The sequence below is a fragment of the Ylistrum balloti genome, unplaced genomic scaffold (assembly GCF_031769215.1).
Source record: "Ylistrum balloti isolate Yb309-2 unplaced genomic scaffold, AGI_CSIRO_Ybal_v1 Utg371306, whole genome shotgun sequence".
Classification (NCBI taxonomy): Eukaryota; Metazoa; Mollusca; class Bivalvia; order Pectinida; family Pectinidae; genus Ylistrum; species Ylistrum balloti.
Genome location: NW_026782698.1, coordinates 268,246 through 285,759, shown reverse-complemented (window position 1 = coordinate 285,759; position 17,514 = coordinate 268,246). Strand labels below are relative to the sequence as shown.

Below are 17,514 nucleotides of genomic sequence, written 5' to 3'. Positions count from 1 at the left end.
GCTGCCAATCATGCACCATATTTCCACAAAAGTAACTCAATAATTTCATACAGGATTTCTTAGTACTATGTTTGTAACATAAGCTGGTACAACGATAAGGGAAACCAGGGTCACCGATGTATCAACGAAGCACCTTTAACCCTGAAAACACCCTAACAACAATAGACTGGTCCACCACAAAGGACAAGAACAATCTACTGTGTTTGTAAAGGGGCTTCAGGGTTGAAGCTTACATCAAAGGGCTTTAGCTTCCATTAAGTTTTAAGAGTTGAAAATGATTGGAATTCATGAAGGCATTTTTTAAAGATGTTATTTGCAAACAATGCATAAAGTTATTGATTTCTGCAGAAATAAGATTTATCACTTTTTTTTTCTCTTAGAAATTCAAGACCAAAAAAAAAAAAAATAAATAAAATTTGACAAAATAATAGGAAAAATTGATGGCAATGAATGAAGCAAAAGCCCTCTTGCATCTGATTACATGTAGAAAGTTACCTCCACAACCCGCAGTCCCTACAGCCAAGAAACCTGTGCCTAAATATAGACAAGAAGGGGAGAGCACTCCTTACCTGAGGAGTACACGAGGCCTTTTCCTGTCCACAACGACCACATCCTAGTAGGTTTAACCTGTAACTGAACTAACTTCCACCTTAACGCTTTTCATTCTCAGTCTCCACTTTAATTCTTTATTACCAGAATATATTGATGTCTGGTATATGGGACTAGTTATATGGATATGATATTAAATTTCCATTTAGAATGAATATATTCTATCTAAAAGAAAATAATCAATTTCAGATAGACAGTTTTAGTATACGAAAACTCCAAAATGAGAGAAAAAAAATCCCAAAAGAAACAAAAACAATTAACTTTAAAAATTGAGACTGGTAATTTTCATTTTTTAGAATTATTTTCTTTGTAAAACACTTGAAAGTTTGTAAAATTAGATATTGATTACAAATATTGTGAAGAATTTTTATTATGATTATGAATAATTTATGATATTTACCTTCCATTTTGGTATCTCCTCTACAGTTTTTCTGGTTAAATCTTCTTTTGATATATCATGCTGCTTCCTTAAGGTTATATGCTACCTTGCACCTATCACATGTGCATGCTTTTGAATTACCTCCCTTGCAAAATAATTATCTTTCTTCAAAGGTATCATCAGTATTTTCATTACTGCATATCTAAGGATAATTTTTTCATTGATCAAATAAACAGGTTTGGAAATTTTTTAATGAATTCAAAATAAAATCTACTTTTCCAAACCTTGAGATTCTTCTAGAATGGAGATAATACATTAAGGTAGCATATATCCTTAACTCTTTATCTCATGGACTTGATATCTCATATAAGATGGCTTTGCTTTGGTGTCAGCTTTATGGAATTAATATTTGTTTACAATTTCAGATATAATAAAAATCTTTTTCTCAAATTATCCAGCCAGTTTTATTTATTTTCCAAGTAAACCAAACACAAAATCCATCCATTAATCATTTTGTTACCTGATTATATTTCCACTATGAAACCCTGCTTATCTTGCAAACCTTCTATTTTTCTATATTTCCTATTTACGATTTACTTTTATATACATATGATGATATTATAAAACATTAATAGATTATTCTTTAAAGCTCAAAGAGACTAATTTTTGGGGGAATGTAACATATCTTAATCAGCTCTATTTTTATTTCTAGCATGACAATTTCATTTATTTGTTTATAAGAGATAAACAATGTCCTCAGACAAATATAACAATATAAATACAAGTTAACAATAACTGGTATTAAATCTACTCAGTCAATTCTGGACAGGAAAAGGCCTGTGGTTTAAATAGGTCAAAGGTCATGACTTTAACTGTAAATCCAGTGCTAAGCTGATGACATTATCAGTGATAAGTACATACATAACTATAGCAACTAGAAACATCATGACCCTATTTCCATTGAAATCATACAGTGGGTCAAAGATCAACATGGGTCAAAGTTCATGATGGGTCAAACATATACATGTATTAACAGACAAATGAATAACATAAGAGAATGGTGTGAGTTCTGTCTTTTGGAGGTGAACAATTTCTGGGATAGGCTTACACATACAACACCTGGGGACAGTGTAATCCTTTTTTCAGACAATCAGTTTTTTTTAAATCAATATCTAACTCCACTTAAATTTGCATTTTTAAAATACAAAGTAAATTAATATCTGTAATCTCAATAATAAATTAACATTGCTTAATTTCTGCTAATTACATGATGATTTGAATTTGTCAGTGTGATACTGATGTTAAGTTTGTAGGTATAACCCCAGAAATTTTCAATTCTAAAGACAAATCCCAATGTATTAAAAACATGTAACAATTCCATGCTATGAATTCATTCTGGCACGCAAAATCAATCAAGCATGACTACAGCATTCATATATGTATATTAGATATATATAAATGTATGTACTATGTTTCAAACTATCCAATCAACAGTCAACAATAACTAAAATCTAAGTAGAATTAACAAGTATCAATCAGAGTAAGGCAAAAACATCACAAAATAAATTCTATCAAAAATTATATATATATATATAATTCACAACAACTTGATGCTATTAATAGACTCCGAATTACGTAAAAACAAAGCAGGAATATTTCATATTATCACACCGAACAAGACAATGTTATACATTTGCATTATATATAGTCACGCAGCAAGAAGCTAGTGACAGCTACACCTAGTGGAAGTAAAAGGTAACGGAAACGACGTAAACCTTGTGCTTCCTCGCCAGCGTTCTCCTGGACCAGATTATGCTGCCTTTGGATTTCTGCTCGCAATGACGTGGCTTCGTGATGAACAGTCTCAAGGTCGCCAAGTTTGTTTCGTGTTGTTTCAAGTTCAAGGACAAGAGCCTCTTTCTGTTCCTCAAGATCCTGTATCCGCAGTTCCAACATCTCACGTTCGGCACTGTAGCCCTCAATTAATCCTTAAAACATACAGATAATGACTTATCATACACTCTGAATATTTATTTCTTACATCAGCATTGGGTGGTCCGGTGGCGCATCATTCTTCCTTTCACACAAAAGGTAAGCATCAACTTTGCACATCACATCCGTAAAAGTTGACATAACTTGTTTCGCAATTGTTGTAAAATAAATAAAGTTTATTTTACATCAGCAATCATTCTTCCTTTCACACAGAATCAACTTTGCATATCACAGTAAAAGTTGTTTAAATTTCCTAATAAATCATTTTACAAATTATAATACAAAATAAATGCTTATCTTAATCAAGTTAGGTTGAGTGTCAAATAGAATCAGAAGAAAAATGTTTCTCAAAATCTCACTCTTCATAATTGGTATCCAAGTAGAGAATTGTTTGTTGTTTTTGGATCACAAAAACATGTCTTTATCGATAAGAATTAAGAAAATTTTTTTAATCATAAATGTATGCAGCATAAAGGCCAAAAAATATATTTTTCTAAAATTTAACATTTTGAATGATTACATTCTTCAACTTGGAAAATTTCCAAAATGTTGACAGAAATGAATCTATACCGAAGTACACAAAAATAAACAACCTTCAGCTTTGTGTAGTTCTAGGGCAAGGAATTCTTTTGCCTCAACCTGTTCCCTAAGTCGATCCTCCATCTCTTGGCATCGTGACTCGAGTGACTGTGATTCCTGTTGTCCTGACGACAAGGTCGAGACAAGATCATGCTGGGTGCGGCGTGCATCTGTCAGTTGGTGGGTGGTGTCCTCAATCATATCGAGGAGACGGGTCACTGACCCCTGGAGTCTCTGACTGGCATCTGTGAAAGGTGAAAACGAAAAATGATATATTCTGGGCAGAATGATTGGAAGTTAGGACTATTTAGTGTAATGACACCTTTCAATTGTCACCATAAAAAGGGTGGAGCAGAAACTAGATATTGTATAACACAATGGTCTGCTTTCGTTTTCATTATAAAGAAGCACAAAACCTATATACTGTATAACATAATAAGCTGTTGTCATTGTCATTATAAAGAGGGTATGGCAGAAAATATGTACTGTATAGCATAATGGTCTGTTGTCATTGTCAGTTTAAAGAGGGTAGGACAGATTCTATATTTTGTATAGTATAACCAGGGCTCTTGATCTGCCAGATTTGGGGCCGATATTCGGCCCCATTCCCAATGCGAAACAGTATATTTTTTCCCCAATTTAGACCCCAATTTCTCCCAATTCTAAGAAAAACACCATTATTTTCCCCAAATCTAAGGGCCCCGGGCCCCAGTCCCAAAATGGGGTGTGAGAGCCCTGATAATGGTCTGTTGTGATTGTCAGTTTAAAGAGGGCAGGACAGAATCTGTATTCTGTACAGTATAATGGTCTGTTGTGATTGTCAGTTTAAAGAGGGTAGGACAGAATCTGTATTCTGTACAGTATAATGGTCTGTTGTGATTGTCAGTTTAAAGAGGGTAGGACAGAATCTATATGCTGTATAGTATAATGGTCTGTTGTGATTGTCAGTTTAAAAAGGGTAGGACAGAATCTATATTCTGTATAGTATCTGTATAGTATAATGGTCTGTTGTGATTGTCAGTTTAAAGAGGGTAGGACAGAATCTATATTCTGTACAGTATAATGGTCTGTTGTGATTGTCAGTTTAAAGAGGGTAGGACAGAATCTATATTCTGTACAGTATAATGGTCTGTTGTGATTGTCAGTTTAAAGAGGGCAGGACAGAATCTATATTCTGTATAGCATAATGCTCTGTGGTAGTTGACACTGTAAAAACGGTCTGTTGTCATTGTATACTGCATATCTACGGATAACAGGATGTGCTGTTTTGGTTGTCACTATATAGAGGGTAGAACAGACACTATATACTGTATAACATGAAGAACTGTTTTCATTGTCACTAAAAAGAGGGTAGGGTAGAATAGGAATAAGGTACAGTCAGTGTTAAACAAGCTGTTTTTACTGCTGTTCTGTAGAGGATAGAGCAGAAATTACTTGTAGTGTACAGTAATGTATGAGTAGATTTTGTAGCTGCTATAACAACAACAGCAATTACTTAAAGTAACACAGGCTAGTTATATACATAGCCATTAAAATGAAGGAAAGGTATGATTCAGCACAGTATAGCAAAATATCTTCATAACTTGTATTAAGAGTACAGCAAGCTTGTTGTAGTTTTTCCTTAAGACACAAACCTACAAAAGCATATTCAAATATAACAAATAACATTGTTTTCAACTTTTTAGACAACAAGTAAAATATACATGTATTCTATCATCTTTTTTGTAGACATGTCAAGAGGACAAATACAACAATGCACCCTGAACTTTCCACTGTGAATACTATTAAGTGAAGACTTTCCCTATAAAATGTTATAAGTCAGCTCCAATATCAGTTGACTTTATGGAAAAAAGGGAATTGAAATCTACCATGTTGCATTTACGAAAAGAAACTCAACTCTCTTCTTAAAAAAAAATCCAATCAACTCTTGTATAGACTACACGGAACCACTGAATCACTTGTACATATGTACATACAGACACAGCTGTTTCACATATGTTCAGTGATGCCGACATATCACACATTCATAAGCTGTCACGTTAAACACTGCCAAATCCTTGTTTCATTCTTATCTGATGAAAGCCACCAGAGAATTTGGTTTAATCTTCAGTAGAATGTTGAAGTTTTGTTTCAAAATATCTAGACAACATCCATAGGTCACTGTTGGTTTATAATTTCAATTTTAAAGTTTTTGTTTACATGTCAGGTACAGGAAAGAAATGTATCACAGATTAGTCAGGAAGTGGGTTTTACATGTAAATTAACGGTCGTTGGGGAATATTTACAGAGAATATAGAGTTGATGTGTTTAAAGTTTGATTAATGTTTCAAAATCTTATCATTTCTACATAGTGTTGTTTATCATTAAAACGAGAATATGGTATTTTCAGCTATTTATTTTTTTTTCAAAATAACCAGCATGCTGCACGTAAACCTGAGCTGAATTAATCAAAAGAATATTGATTATTTAAACTTGTAATAAATAACTCATGAAAATTATTTTGACAAAGTAATTAAGAATCTGCTACTTATGTAAACCACATGTACAAATACGCTGACATAACACTATTACACTGAACGTGACAATCCAAAATTTAAAGTAATCACAACTGACAATATTATTTCAATCATAAAAAGTTATTACTTATGTAGTTGGAATACACTGCTGGCTTTCCTAGGCTGCCAATAAAATCCAGGTTTTGTTCATAACACAAATTTGAAACTGACGACTCCATGAATGAATCATAAATATGGGTGACATTTAGGAAATGGAAACTTCAACTGCTGAAATTAGCATCCTGCAGTCTGTTTGGGGCCCTGAGTGGGGTTTGTCATGATTTTTCCCCATAGTTATTGGGGCCAGACAAGGGTAATCAAGGAAATATGTTTTGGCAAAACTTCTTTTTGATAACTTAAGAACTTTGAATTTAATATAAAAATATAATATAAATTTGTTCAAATTTTTTTATCTGCATTTAATATATTTTCATTTTTTCTATATGCTGAAATTATATAATTAAAATTCAAAACACTCACTTCCACACAGAGACAACAAAGATATGTGATCACTGCAAACAACATGAAAATTAAATGCATGCACACATTTAGAGTGATCAGTCTGCTCCAGTATTGTAACTGAGTAAACAACTGTATTTTTTTTTGTAAACAAAGTTCAGGATTTCTAACCAAACCACCACATTTCATTCTTGTGAATGTGTAAAGAAATAAAGAAAAACACAAAAAATCTGATTTTATCATGTGACAGGAAAAAGATGGTTCTGTTTTTCAACTTTAAAAAACAACAAAAAAACTGAGATTGTGATAAAGTTCAGAAACTGTGATGCCAATACTAGAAATGTCACCAACCTATGATGAAATTTTTCAACCAGAGGTAATCTTCATTCAAAAACAAAATTCATTCAACATTTTAATAATACAAATTTGAAAAGCATACCAAAAATAAAAGATATTTAAAACATGATGTTTCATTAATCAATTCTGCCCTTAATTAAAAACCCTCACTTTGCGTGTTATCTGACAACCATGAAAAAAGACCTAAATTTGCATGCTCATAGCAGTAAGAAACACATATTTTAAAAACAGGATAGGTTCATAAGTCTGCGATAATTTCAATAAATTCTTGAATTATTTTCACAATATTTAAAAGCTTATAAATTTTTCACTTCAGAGAATTACAGCTCCCAGTTTATCAGTGCTGTAAATTCTAACCATTTTAAGTGGAATGTATAATGAATATCTGTATTTACACAGAAATCACACTTTATCAATTAACAAGAAAAGATCACGGCTACACGACTGGAAAGTTACATCCATGGAATGTCATTCACGACATCATAATATCAGTTAAAGGCACATAAATCTGACATCTAGTACATTGTTGGCGAACATCACATCATACAACCCACAATATAATGTTTGCTTGTAAAGCTGATATTTCAAACAAAATCAATTCCCAAGCAAAAACAATTCAATGCTTATCTATTTTCTTCTTATCAAACACTTGAAGTTAGCAAAACTTCTCTACTTCTTCAAATTAAAACCTTGATTATATCAAGCGATAGAGACCAAAAGCTAATTCAGCATACTTTGAATAATTAATCAAACTTATTAAACTCTGAATTTTATAACTTTGCCTTTCATGTTGTTTAAACAACTCAACCACAGTATTCTAAACAATTAAAACTAGGTCAATCAAACATAAAAAATTGGATAAGATTGCAACTCTGTTCAGGATCACCAGCCAAGCAAGTCCAGTTGATGTTAAACTTCTAGTTGCCCATGAGAAATATGGTAAGTGATGGGGAAGCCTCTCCTAAACTAGACTGGTATGAGCTAATAAAGAGCCTATTTTGATCCCCTACATTGGATATTGTAGAAATAAATGAGAAGTGTAGCCCCGCCTACCTGTGAGAAGCTCCTCCCCTTCTGAGTCCAGGAAGATACTCTCACACAGTCGTTGTGACAGATCTAGTCCCTCGTCATTGGACAGAATAGAAGTTTCCTGTGGAACATCGCCACTGTCATGGAACTCTCCTCCTTAAATATAAGCAATATTTTCATTGTAATATCGCTGATACACATTTATTTACATACACCACTCACACACATGCAAATTGTGGATATCAACAAATTGAACACATGATATTTCTCCTCCAATCAAATACAATCACTCACACTTTTTGTACATTCTATCTCTTTTCCAACCAAATACAGTCATACACAAGTAGATATCTTACCCTCAGCTCCTTCCGGGCTTCCTTGACTTTGTTCGGCTGACCGGGGAGACTTGACACCAGATTGGCCTGATTGGTCACCAGTGTCCACTACAATCTTCGACAGCTTCTTGCCAATGACCTCTTCAACACTCATAAATGTCTTGACTGCATCCGACAGCAGCTGAAGCAGGTGTTCGTTTGTCTGTTGTATTGCGTCCCTACAACCACAAAAGATTTTATCATAAATCTATTGTTATAAATGAATGAGCTAACACCCAATTCCCCTAGCTAGTGGAATTAGTGGTATCATTTTACTTAAGAAACGCAAAAAATAAAGATAAATCCTTATATTTATTCTACCTACCTTTCTTTATTCACACGGGATACATCCTGTCGGAGAAGTTCTTCTAGGTTCTGATCCTCTTGAGCCTCTCTTTCACGTCGTAGTAGAATCAGGTTCTCTTCCTCTGTTTGTTTCTTCAGCTGTCCATTCAAAGCCTGGATCTCTGCCTCCAACTAATATTGAAATACAAAGTTAAAGAATATTATACTAAAATTCAAACACTTATAAGAATTTTGACACCTAACTTGGAAACAATTTTGAGTTTACCTAAGGGAAATAACATGAAAAGTACACCTCCAGACAGCTGTGTATCAACTTATCTTAAAAGAATGACTTGTATAATTTCTCTGGAGAACTGTGTAAAAATTGTGTACATCAAAGAAAACCGAAGAAAAACTTAGCCATTGGATATTGTGAAACAAAATGTTGTCAAAATTTTTTTTTTGTTAAAAAAAAAATCTTTTGTTACTTAACAAACAAATGTATATTCATTGATACACAGAATGGTATAAGGTAAACAACAGAATCACTTCAAAATGTAACATCATCTAACCTGTTTGATTTTTTCATCCTTTTCCTTCACTTCCATCAACAATGTTTCCTGGAAGTCGGCTGAGCGTGATCCTGTTGAAGATCCAATAGTTGATGCAGGCAAAGTAAATCCAGCCAATGACTGGGTCTGTAACAAAATATCTGCGGGACTGGCACTACGATCAGCCTCACTTTCATCCTGCTCTTTTTCCTCCATTTGCAGTTCTTTTGACTCCTCTTCTGAAGGTGTTGCCTGCCCAGGTAACATGCTCTGGACTGAGGTTTGATTTGGAATAATAAACTCCACTTCAAATGGTGCTGTGGTCTGACTTGGGGAGCTGATAATTTCGTCCTCAGAGCTGAAGTCGCCTTGGTCTGATGGGACATGACCAAGTCTGGCTCCTGGTCGCTCCTCCATCCCATTATCTTCGGACTCACTGTCAAACCTCATCATCAATTCCTCAGACTTGAGGCTGTCATGGTCGCGATCACTGAGCTACAAGAACAATCCAAAATTAGAATAGAGTTTAAAACATCTTAGACCCCTGGGGTATTACAAAATGCTTATCTTTGTAAAAACTGTATTTATATCCAAATTAGACCTAAATTCATAGTTAAAAGTCATCGAATTATAGTTTATCCCTTGTAAGGACTTTTTCAGTAATTAATCAATCATAAGGACTTTTTTAGTTATTTATTAATCATAAGGACTTTTTCAGTAATTAATCAATCATAAGGACTTTTTCAGTAATTTATTAATCATAAGGACTTTTTCAGTAATTTATCAATCATAAGGACTTTTTCAGTAATTAATCAATTACAAGGACTTTTTCAGTGTAACCAGACTCCTGGTTTTGTTTAGGGGTACAATCCACAGAATCAAAGATGAAAGTGGCTGGAATTGGAAAAGGCGGAAATCCGCCGATCGGTGGAAATTTTTAATCTCTTGTAATTCAACTATAGCTTTCAAACGTTCGACTGATGTAATAGTTATCTTCCTTCATATTATCGATTTGACAATACCGAAAACTCGGTGCTCGTAACTGCTCGATGTGTAATTTTACAATTTATAAGGGCATATAAATTGAAGGATTTAAGAACGGAGTTGATGAAGATTGCTTAAAAATAAAATGCATCATCAAGAAATACCAAACCCCCCCACCCATGAAATTTTCTCACCGGATTTGCATCGATCTCAAAAATGACCAAATCTGTCATGAAAAAGGCGGAAATCTGCCGATTGGCGGAAATTTTTCATCTCTGCACAGAACCTACTTGATAATTTGCAAAGTGCTAATAGACATTTAATAGACAGTAAACTAAACCATTGTGAAAGAACAGGGAAGATACAAATGCCTGTTGAATAACCTGACTGACACTCTGTACAATCCACACTGACCCTGCTCCTTTTACACTAAGAAGAGAAAATACTTATTTTGAAGTCCTGGGCTGATGTTTTACTGGAATAGTGCTAACCATTTTGTAAACATGTGCATTGTTTGTGTAGATATTGTGACAGAATGGTAGTGCGTTGTTTGTGTAGATATTGTGACAGAATGGTAGTGCGTTGTTTGTGTAGATATTGTGACAGAATGGTAGTGCGTTGTTTGTGTAGATATTGTGACAGAATGGTAGTGCGTTGTTTGTGTAGATATTGTGACAGAATGGTAGTGCGTTGTTTGTGTAGATATTGTGACAGAATGGTAGTGCGTTGTTTGTGTAGATATTGTGACAGAATGGTAGTGCGTTGTTTGTGTAGATATTGTGACAGAATGGTAGTGCGTTGTTTGTGTAGATATTGTGACAGAATGGTAGTGCGTTGTTTGTGTAGATATTGTGACAGAATGGTAGTGCGTTGTTTGTGTAGATATTGTGACAGAATGGTAGTGCGTTGTTTGTGTAGATATTGTGACAGAATGGTAGTGCATTGTTTGTGTAGATATTGTGACAGAATGGTAGTGCGTTGTTTGTGTAGATATTGTGACAGAATGGTAGTGCATTGTTTGTGTAGATATTGTGACAGAATGGTAGTGCGTTGTTTGTGTAGATATTGTGACAGAATGGTAGTGCGTTGTTTGTGTAGATATTGTGACAGAATGGTAGTGCATTGTTTGTGTAGATATTGTGACAGAATGGTAGTGCGTTGTTTGTGTAGATATTGTGACAGAATGGTGATGTAACCCTGTATTACTTTATATGATGCTTTTACATAATAATCTTACAATAAACGACATATAAATTTAAAACCGTAATCTTTCTTAGAGATGTGTAAATGCTTCTGGATAGTTATTATCTGTCGTGATTGCCTAATTAGATATTGAACTTTATTACAATTTTCTGTTTTTTTTTACAACTGAGCTACATATTTAGAAACAACTTGTTCATGGAACCATAGGATAGTCTGATGCTATTGGAACATTCTTCATAAGTGATTACTTAGTTATCTGATTATATTGAATTGGATGACAACAAAAGGTCAAGTCCAGGTCAAGGTGATGTCAAGATCAGTTTGACTTAAAAAGAATAACAGTTTACCCAGAAATATACCAAATTAACTGGATTACCTGGAAGTTATGGAAAGGAACATGAACTTAGTCCTGAAGGCAGATGGAATGAACTTAAAAAGCTTAAAGGCTTTAATTGCTATTTATCCATTTCTTTATTGGGTTTAGCCCTACAGATATTGTAACAGCCTAAACACTACCATGTCGTATAGATTTGAGATTGGGTCCAGATCACCATGGTGTCGCGTGAATTTTTTCTTAAAGAATCTTATGCTATATAAGTAATTGCTAATTGGGACAGTCCCCACATTAACTAAAATTTGAAATAACATTTACTATCCCTATAACTCTTTGTGGTCATATATACAGAAAAATAAAAATCAACTTTAAACTAAATACAGATGACAGACTTACCGCCTCTGAGGTTGGGCTAATCTGTGCTGGCGGTAGGAGTGTCTCCATGGTTTCTGACCTGTCAACTGACCTCTCACTGTCGAGGTCACGTGGAGTGCTACGGGTGGGAACTGAAGACTGGTCATCACTGGAAGTGCCTTGTCCTTCCATACCCCCCTTCTGATCCAATTTGTCTAATGACAACTGTTAAGGAAAGTTATGCTTATTAGACAAACAAATTTGGAACATAAAATTGCCTGTATCATAAGTCTGCAGACTGCAAATTAGTTTCATACTGTTGTGATCCCTCACAAGTCGTATTTCGTACCATATCCTCATCTCCAAACTTCACCATCATAAACCTAGTCTTCATTTAAATCAATAAAGTTTGAAAAGAAGTCTCCTGGGGGTACATGTTTTAAGCATTAATGTAGAATATGTGCTGCTTTATCAAGCAATATTTTCCCTATCAAAATTAGTTTGAAATAAACTCTATATTCATAGTCTACAATATGTATGTTTTTCAAGTAATAAAAGTTACTATCGAACAATCTGTGGCCATTTTTTTGACAGAAGTTCTAATTATAAACATCATTTTAAGTATCATATCAGTACTTACATGTCTATTACCTACAAACTTTCAACTGGTAGATAAACACCAGAAATAATTCCATCATCAAGGCACATCATTTATGTAAGATCTAGATATGCATCAACTAAACTTCACTCGTATATCTAGATACCTGGACAAAGTTATTGGATGGGCGTAACTGATCGTGATGTCATGATATTGACGACATAAGTTTCATACCTGTAACATGTGAGACAGTTGTGCACAATAAGAGTGATTCATGACTGGAGGGGATATGTACTTTGTGTGTATGCAACATCACCTGGAGCTGCTTCTGCTGTGTATGATATACAACAGCACATTCTTCGCTCTTTTATTTGCCTTTTTGCATCTCAAAGAACAACTACGTAATGCAGTGTCATTGATTTAGTATTGGGAATCTTTTCTATCCATTAAACACATGACAATGTCAGGGACAGACACATGTCTTTGACAATGTAAGGGACAGACACATGCCTTTGACAATATAAGGGACAGACACAAAACCCTGACAATGTAAGGGATAGATACATGCCTTTGAAAATGTAAGGGACAGATATATACCTTTGACAATGTCAGGGACAGACACATGCCTTTAATAATGTAAGGGACAGACACATACCTTTGACAATGTAAGGGAGAGATATATACCTTTGACAATGTATGGGACAGATACATGCCTTTGACAATGTCAGGGAAAGACACATGCCTTTGACAATGTAAGGGAAAGACACATGCCTTTGACAATGTCAGGGACAGATACATGCCTTTGACAATGTAAGGGAAAGACACATGCCTCTGACAATGTAAGGGACAGACACATGCCTTTGAAAATGTAAGGGACAGATACATGCCTTTGACAATGTATGGGACAGTTACATGCCTTTGACAATGTAAGGGACAGATACATGCCTTTGACAATGTAAGGGACAGTTACATGCCTTTGACAATGTAAGGGACAGATACATGCCTTAGACAATGTATGGGACAGATACATGCCTTTGACAATGTAAGGGACAGATACATGCCTTTGACAATGTAAGGGACAGATACATGCCTTTAACAATGTAAGGGACAGATACATGCCTTTGACAATGTAAGGGACAGATACATGCCTTTGACAATGTAAGGGACAGATACATGCCTTTGACAATGTAAGGGACAGATACATGCCTTTGACAATGTAAGGGACAGACACATGCCTTTGACAATGTAAGGGACAGACACATGCCTTTGACAATGTAAGGGACAGATACATGCCTTTGACAATGTAAGGGACAGATACATGCCTTTGACAATGTAAGGGACAGATACATGCCTTAGACAATGTATGGGACAGATACATGCCTTTGACAATGTATGGGACAGTTACATGCCTTAGACAATGTATGGGACAGTTACATGCCTTAGACAATGTAAGGGACAGATACATGCCTTTGACAATGTAAGGGACAGATACATGCCTTTGACAACGTAAGGAATAGACTTAGAAAGACATCTGCTCATCACCATATGTAACAATGCTATTGGCTACCCTCTGGTGATAGATGTTCACACCATCTGTAGCCAGCCTACATCCAAGGTGGGGAGATGTTGATTGGCCAATATAAAACCTGACCAGGTATCTGTTATAAATTCTCGCTTTACTCTATACAATCCATAGAAATCATATCAATTTCATACTCTTCTCCATATATTGCTACAACTACTGGAGGTTGCAAATCTATTCAAGTTTATATTTCACAATTTAACATGTGTGACATTCTCTATCTACAACACCTACTTAATTACACAACCTGTCCAAACTGAACCCTGTATAATTTGAAAAACTGTGTAAGTAAACAATTATGCCAAATCCAAATCATTTGTTATCTTGCACACAGAATATGTCCTGTCCAACATATGTTTTGAGGGTGTGAAATCACCAATCATGTTTATTCAAAATTCTCTTGGTTTGAAATATCATACATATCTTGGGTTTAATGTATAAATCGATATCCATACTGCTACATGAATATACAGCCATCTGTTACTTTTTATTGATCTGTTAAATATCTTATATCTTTTGACAATTTACCTTCCCCCCCCCTCTTTTTTTTATAACACATAGCTGGTGTTACCATTATGACTCATGAAAGGAAACTTTCATATTTATTTTGGATTAAAAATATCTTAAAAATAACTTTCCTTTTTGTTGAAGCTGACATTCCTCATCAGTCAATGTTGACTGAATTTTACTGTTATGTAAAATCTGGCAAAGAATGAACACAAACAAGCTGAATAAGGTAAAATTTAAGTTAGGCTGTAAATACAGAGAGTTTACATCTAATTTTGATATTTGATGTAACAAGAACCAAGGCAACATCAATACAAAAAGAAAAAATACATTGAAAAAAAAAACCCTCAGAGTTAAAGGCATTTTGACTGCTGAGTCCTTTAAATTCAGCAAAAAAATTATTGAACATTTTTAATACAAAGTTTTTTCTTCAAAATCCCATTAATTACAATAAAGAGAAATGATTGATAATGAAAACAGCTGTTCCTAAAGAAATAAACCCTCCACACCTTACAATGTTATTGACCAATCAAATACACTAAAGTTGATTAAAACTCAGTATTTATTGACAACTTAGGACTTTTCCTTTTAGGAAACATTTTGCTGAAAAGGAGGTCTTGTTGGCATGGAATTGAAACCAACACTCTACCGAGAGAAAATGTGACCTAACCTTTGAACATTTTAAAGACCTACCTTGGGTACATCACATTCAGTATGAAAGTAATGTTTCATGTATGTGAATTCATTTGTGTGAGTTCCCTCAATTTTCTCAAGTTAATCTGTCTTCAACATTTCAACCAATAAGAATTTTATAAGAGACATTTTCAAAATGTTTGAAACTAAAATTGATCTAATCTCTACATTTTCAACTTACCCGTGGTACAGAGTGGACAGGGGACACAACTCCAGCTAGTTCCATCGTCCCTGTGTTTATTGTCAAATGACTTTCAAGACGAGACATCAACTGGCTTATCTCCCCCTGAATTGAAACAATACATTGATATTTAAAAATTTGAATCAGAACACACAAATCTGATTGAATTAAAATAGGGACATTTTAATATTTCTCTGGCGGTACTTTTTTTCAACCTTTATACCAGAGATCTTCATAATGCTGAATTTTCAACGTGTATATGTTCTATTACTTTGTTATCATTTTCTGTCCATGAAAACATAACGTAAATTTGCATTTGAATTAACTGGTTAACTGGATTGAAATTCATTTTTATATCAGTGATATTGTTCTCTAAAAAATTGAGAACTGACACATCTGTTCAAAAATATAACTAAAGTATTGATCTAATCTTAGATAAATAATGCAAATTTCCGTTGTTTTTTTCCAAGATAGATTTACATCATTCTTACAGAATATCTATCTTCCAGGTCCTTGATTTTGGCATCATAATGAGACTCGAGAGTTGCTAGATCCTTCTTGTGTTTCTCGTTTAAGCTCTCCGTTATTTGTGCTACCAATTCTGCATGGTTTTCATCTACATTAGGCAGATTAGATGTATCCTGCTTCGAGTCAGACTCCTGAGGCATAGATTCCATGGATAAATTGGCAAGTTCTTGTTGCAGTTTAGACATCTCTTCAACGTGAAGTTGTTCTAATTCTTGGAGGCGAGTCTCAAATTGATCCTGAAGTGTTTTTCGACACTCAGCGATATCGCTTTCATGTTGCGATTGTAAATCATCCAATTCTTGTTGTTGCTGTTCCATCATTCGAGCCTGTAAACAGGGCAGAAAAAAAATCACTGGATATTATTCCCCTAATATTATAAACAGACATATTTCAAAACACTCAAATTTGAGTGTTTTAGCTTCAATATTAGCCATAGTATATCTTTTGAAGAAAATGGGATAAGTTCGACATTAGAATAGAAAATACAGTGAAACCTCACCTAATGACCACCTCAAAATTACGACCACCCCGTTATTACGGGCACTTTATTTTAGTCCCGTTTTTTTCAACTATATATCTGGTGGGCAGTGAACCGCAAACATGTGTGTAGTTCAAGACCATTGTTTTTGTCATGGGTTACCAACCCTGTCACCAGGTGGCGTTACACGAAGTAAACATCATTATTGGATTAACTTGGCTTACTCGTCTGTAACCGCTAGCCAGACATGTTTTAATAGCGATCTATTGTTTTTTGATTATATACTGATAGATTGGTAGGTATGCTGTTAAACACCTTAGAAGCCCTGCATACCCAAAAGTGAATTATGCAGTCTTTTGGGCCGATATTCCTTTGCTTGCATGCGCACACGCTGTCGAGGGTTTTTAACTGTTACACTCTTGACATCATTTGAACAATAAAAAAACATGCATGTGTTCCAAATTTTTTACGACATATTTTCTCTGTCACAAAACTTCGATGAACTTTATCAAGCAATGACGACACCATGTAAACGAAATGAGCTATCACGATCGGTAAAAAGGATGTATGGAAGAGGAGGCTGTCCAGATCCGTAGCTCTTCGCAACATTGTGCACAGGACTCTTTTTTTTTAAGTAAAAAGAAAAATGTGTTGTACTGAGTGATACACTGATAGAGATAATGTGTTTGCAAATTTTATGTGAAAAATGAAGTGTTGAAAGACTTAATAGTGACTTCATTAATGATGTTGAACTTAAAATGGATTGTTTGTTTCCTTTTATTCAATGTTTACAATAGTAAATATACATGTATATTATGATATAAACTAGGGAATATATACATATATATTCTTTTGTCTATTCACCAATTTTATCTTTTCTACATCCATTTCATAAAATGTAAG

The 17,514-nt window shown here is 34.4% G+C and overlaps 1 protein-coding gene across 1 annotated transcript in view; it reads right to left on the bottom strand.

Annotated features, from left to right (window-relative positions):
• The window catches only part of LOC132561906 (A-kinase anchor protein 9-like), a 99,466-nt gene that overhangs the window by 41,764 nt on the left and 40,188 nt on the right, over positions 1-17,514 (bottom strand). The window contains exons 10-18 of the mRNA XM_060226618.1: positions 16,097-16,459; positions 15,606-15,710; positions 12,087-12,269; positions 9,191-9,664; positions 8,659-8,810; positions 8,316-8,512; positions 7,984-8,115; positions 3,574-3,804; positions 2,764-2,976 (exon numbers count right to left, since the gene is read on the bottom strand). Coding sequence (XP_060082601.1) covers positions 2,764-2,976; positions 3,574-3,804; positions 7,984-8,115; positions 8,316-8,512; positions 8,659-8,810; positions 9,191-9,664; positions 12,087-12,269; positions 15,606-15,710; positions 16,097-16,459 — 2,050 coding nt within the window. The remainder of the gene's footprint in view (positions 1-2,763; positions 2,977-3,573; positions 3,805-7,983; positions 8,116-8,315; positions 8,513-8,658; positions 8,811-9,190; positions 9,665-12,086; positions 12,270-15,605; positions 15,711-16,096; positions 16,460-17,514) is intronic.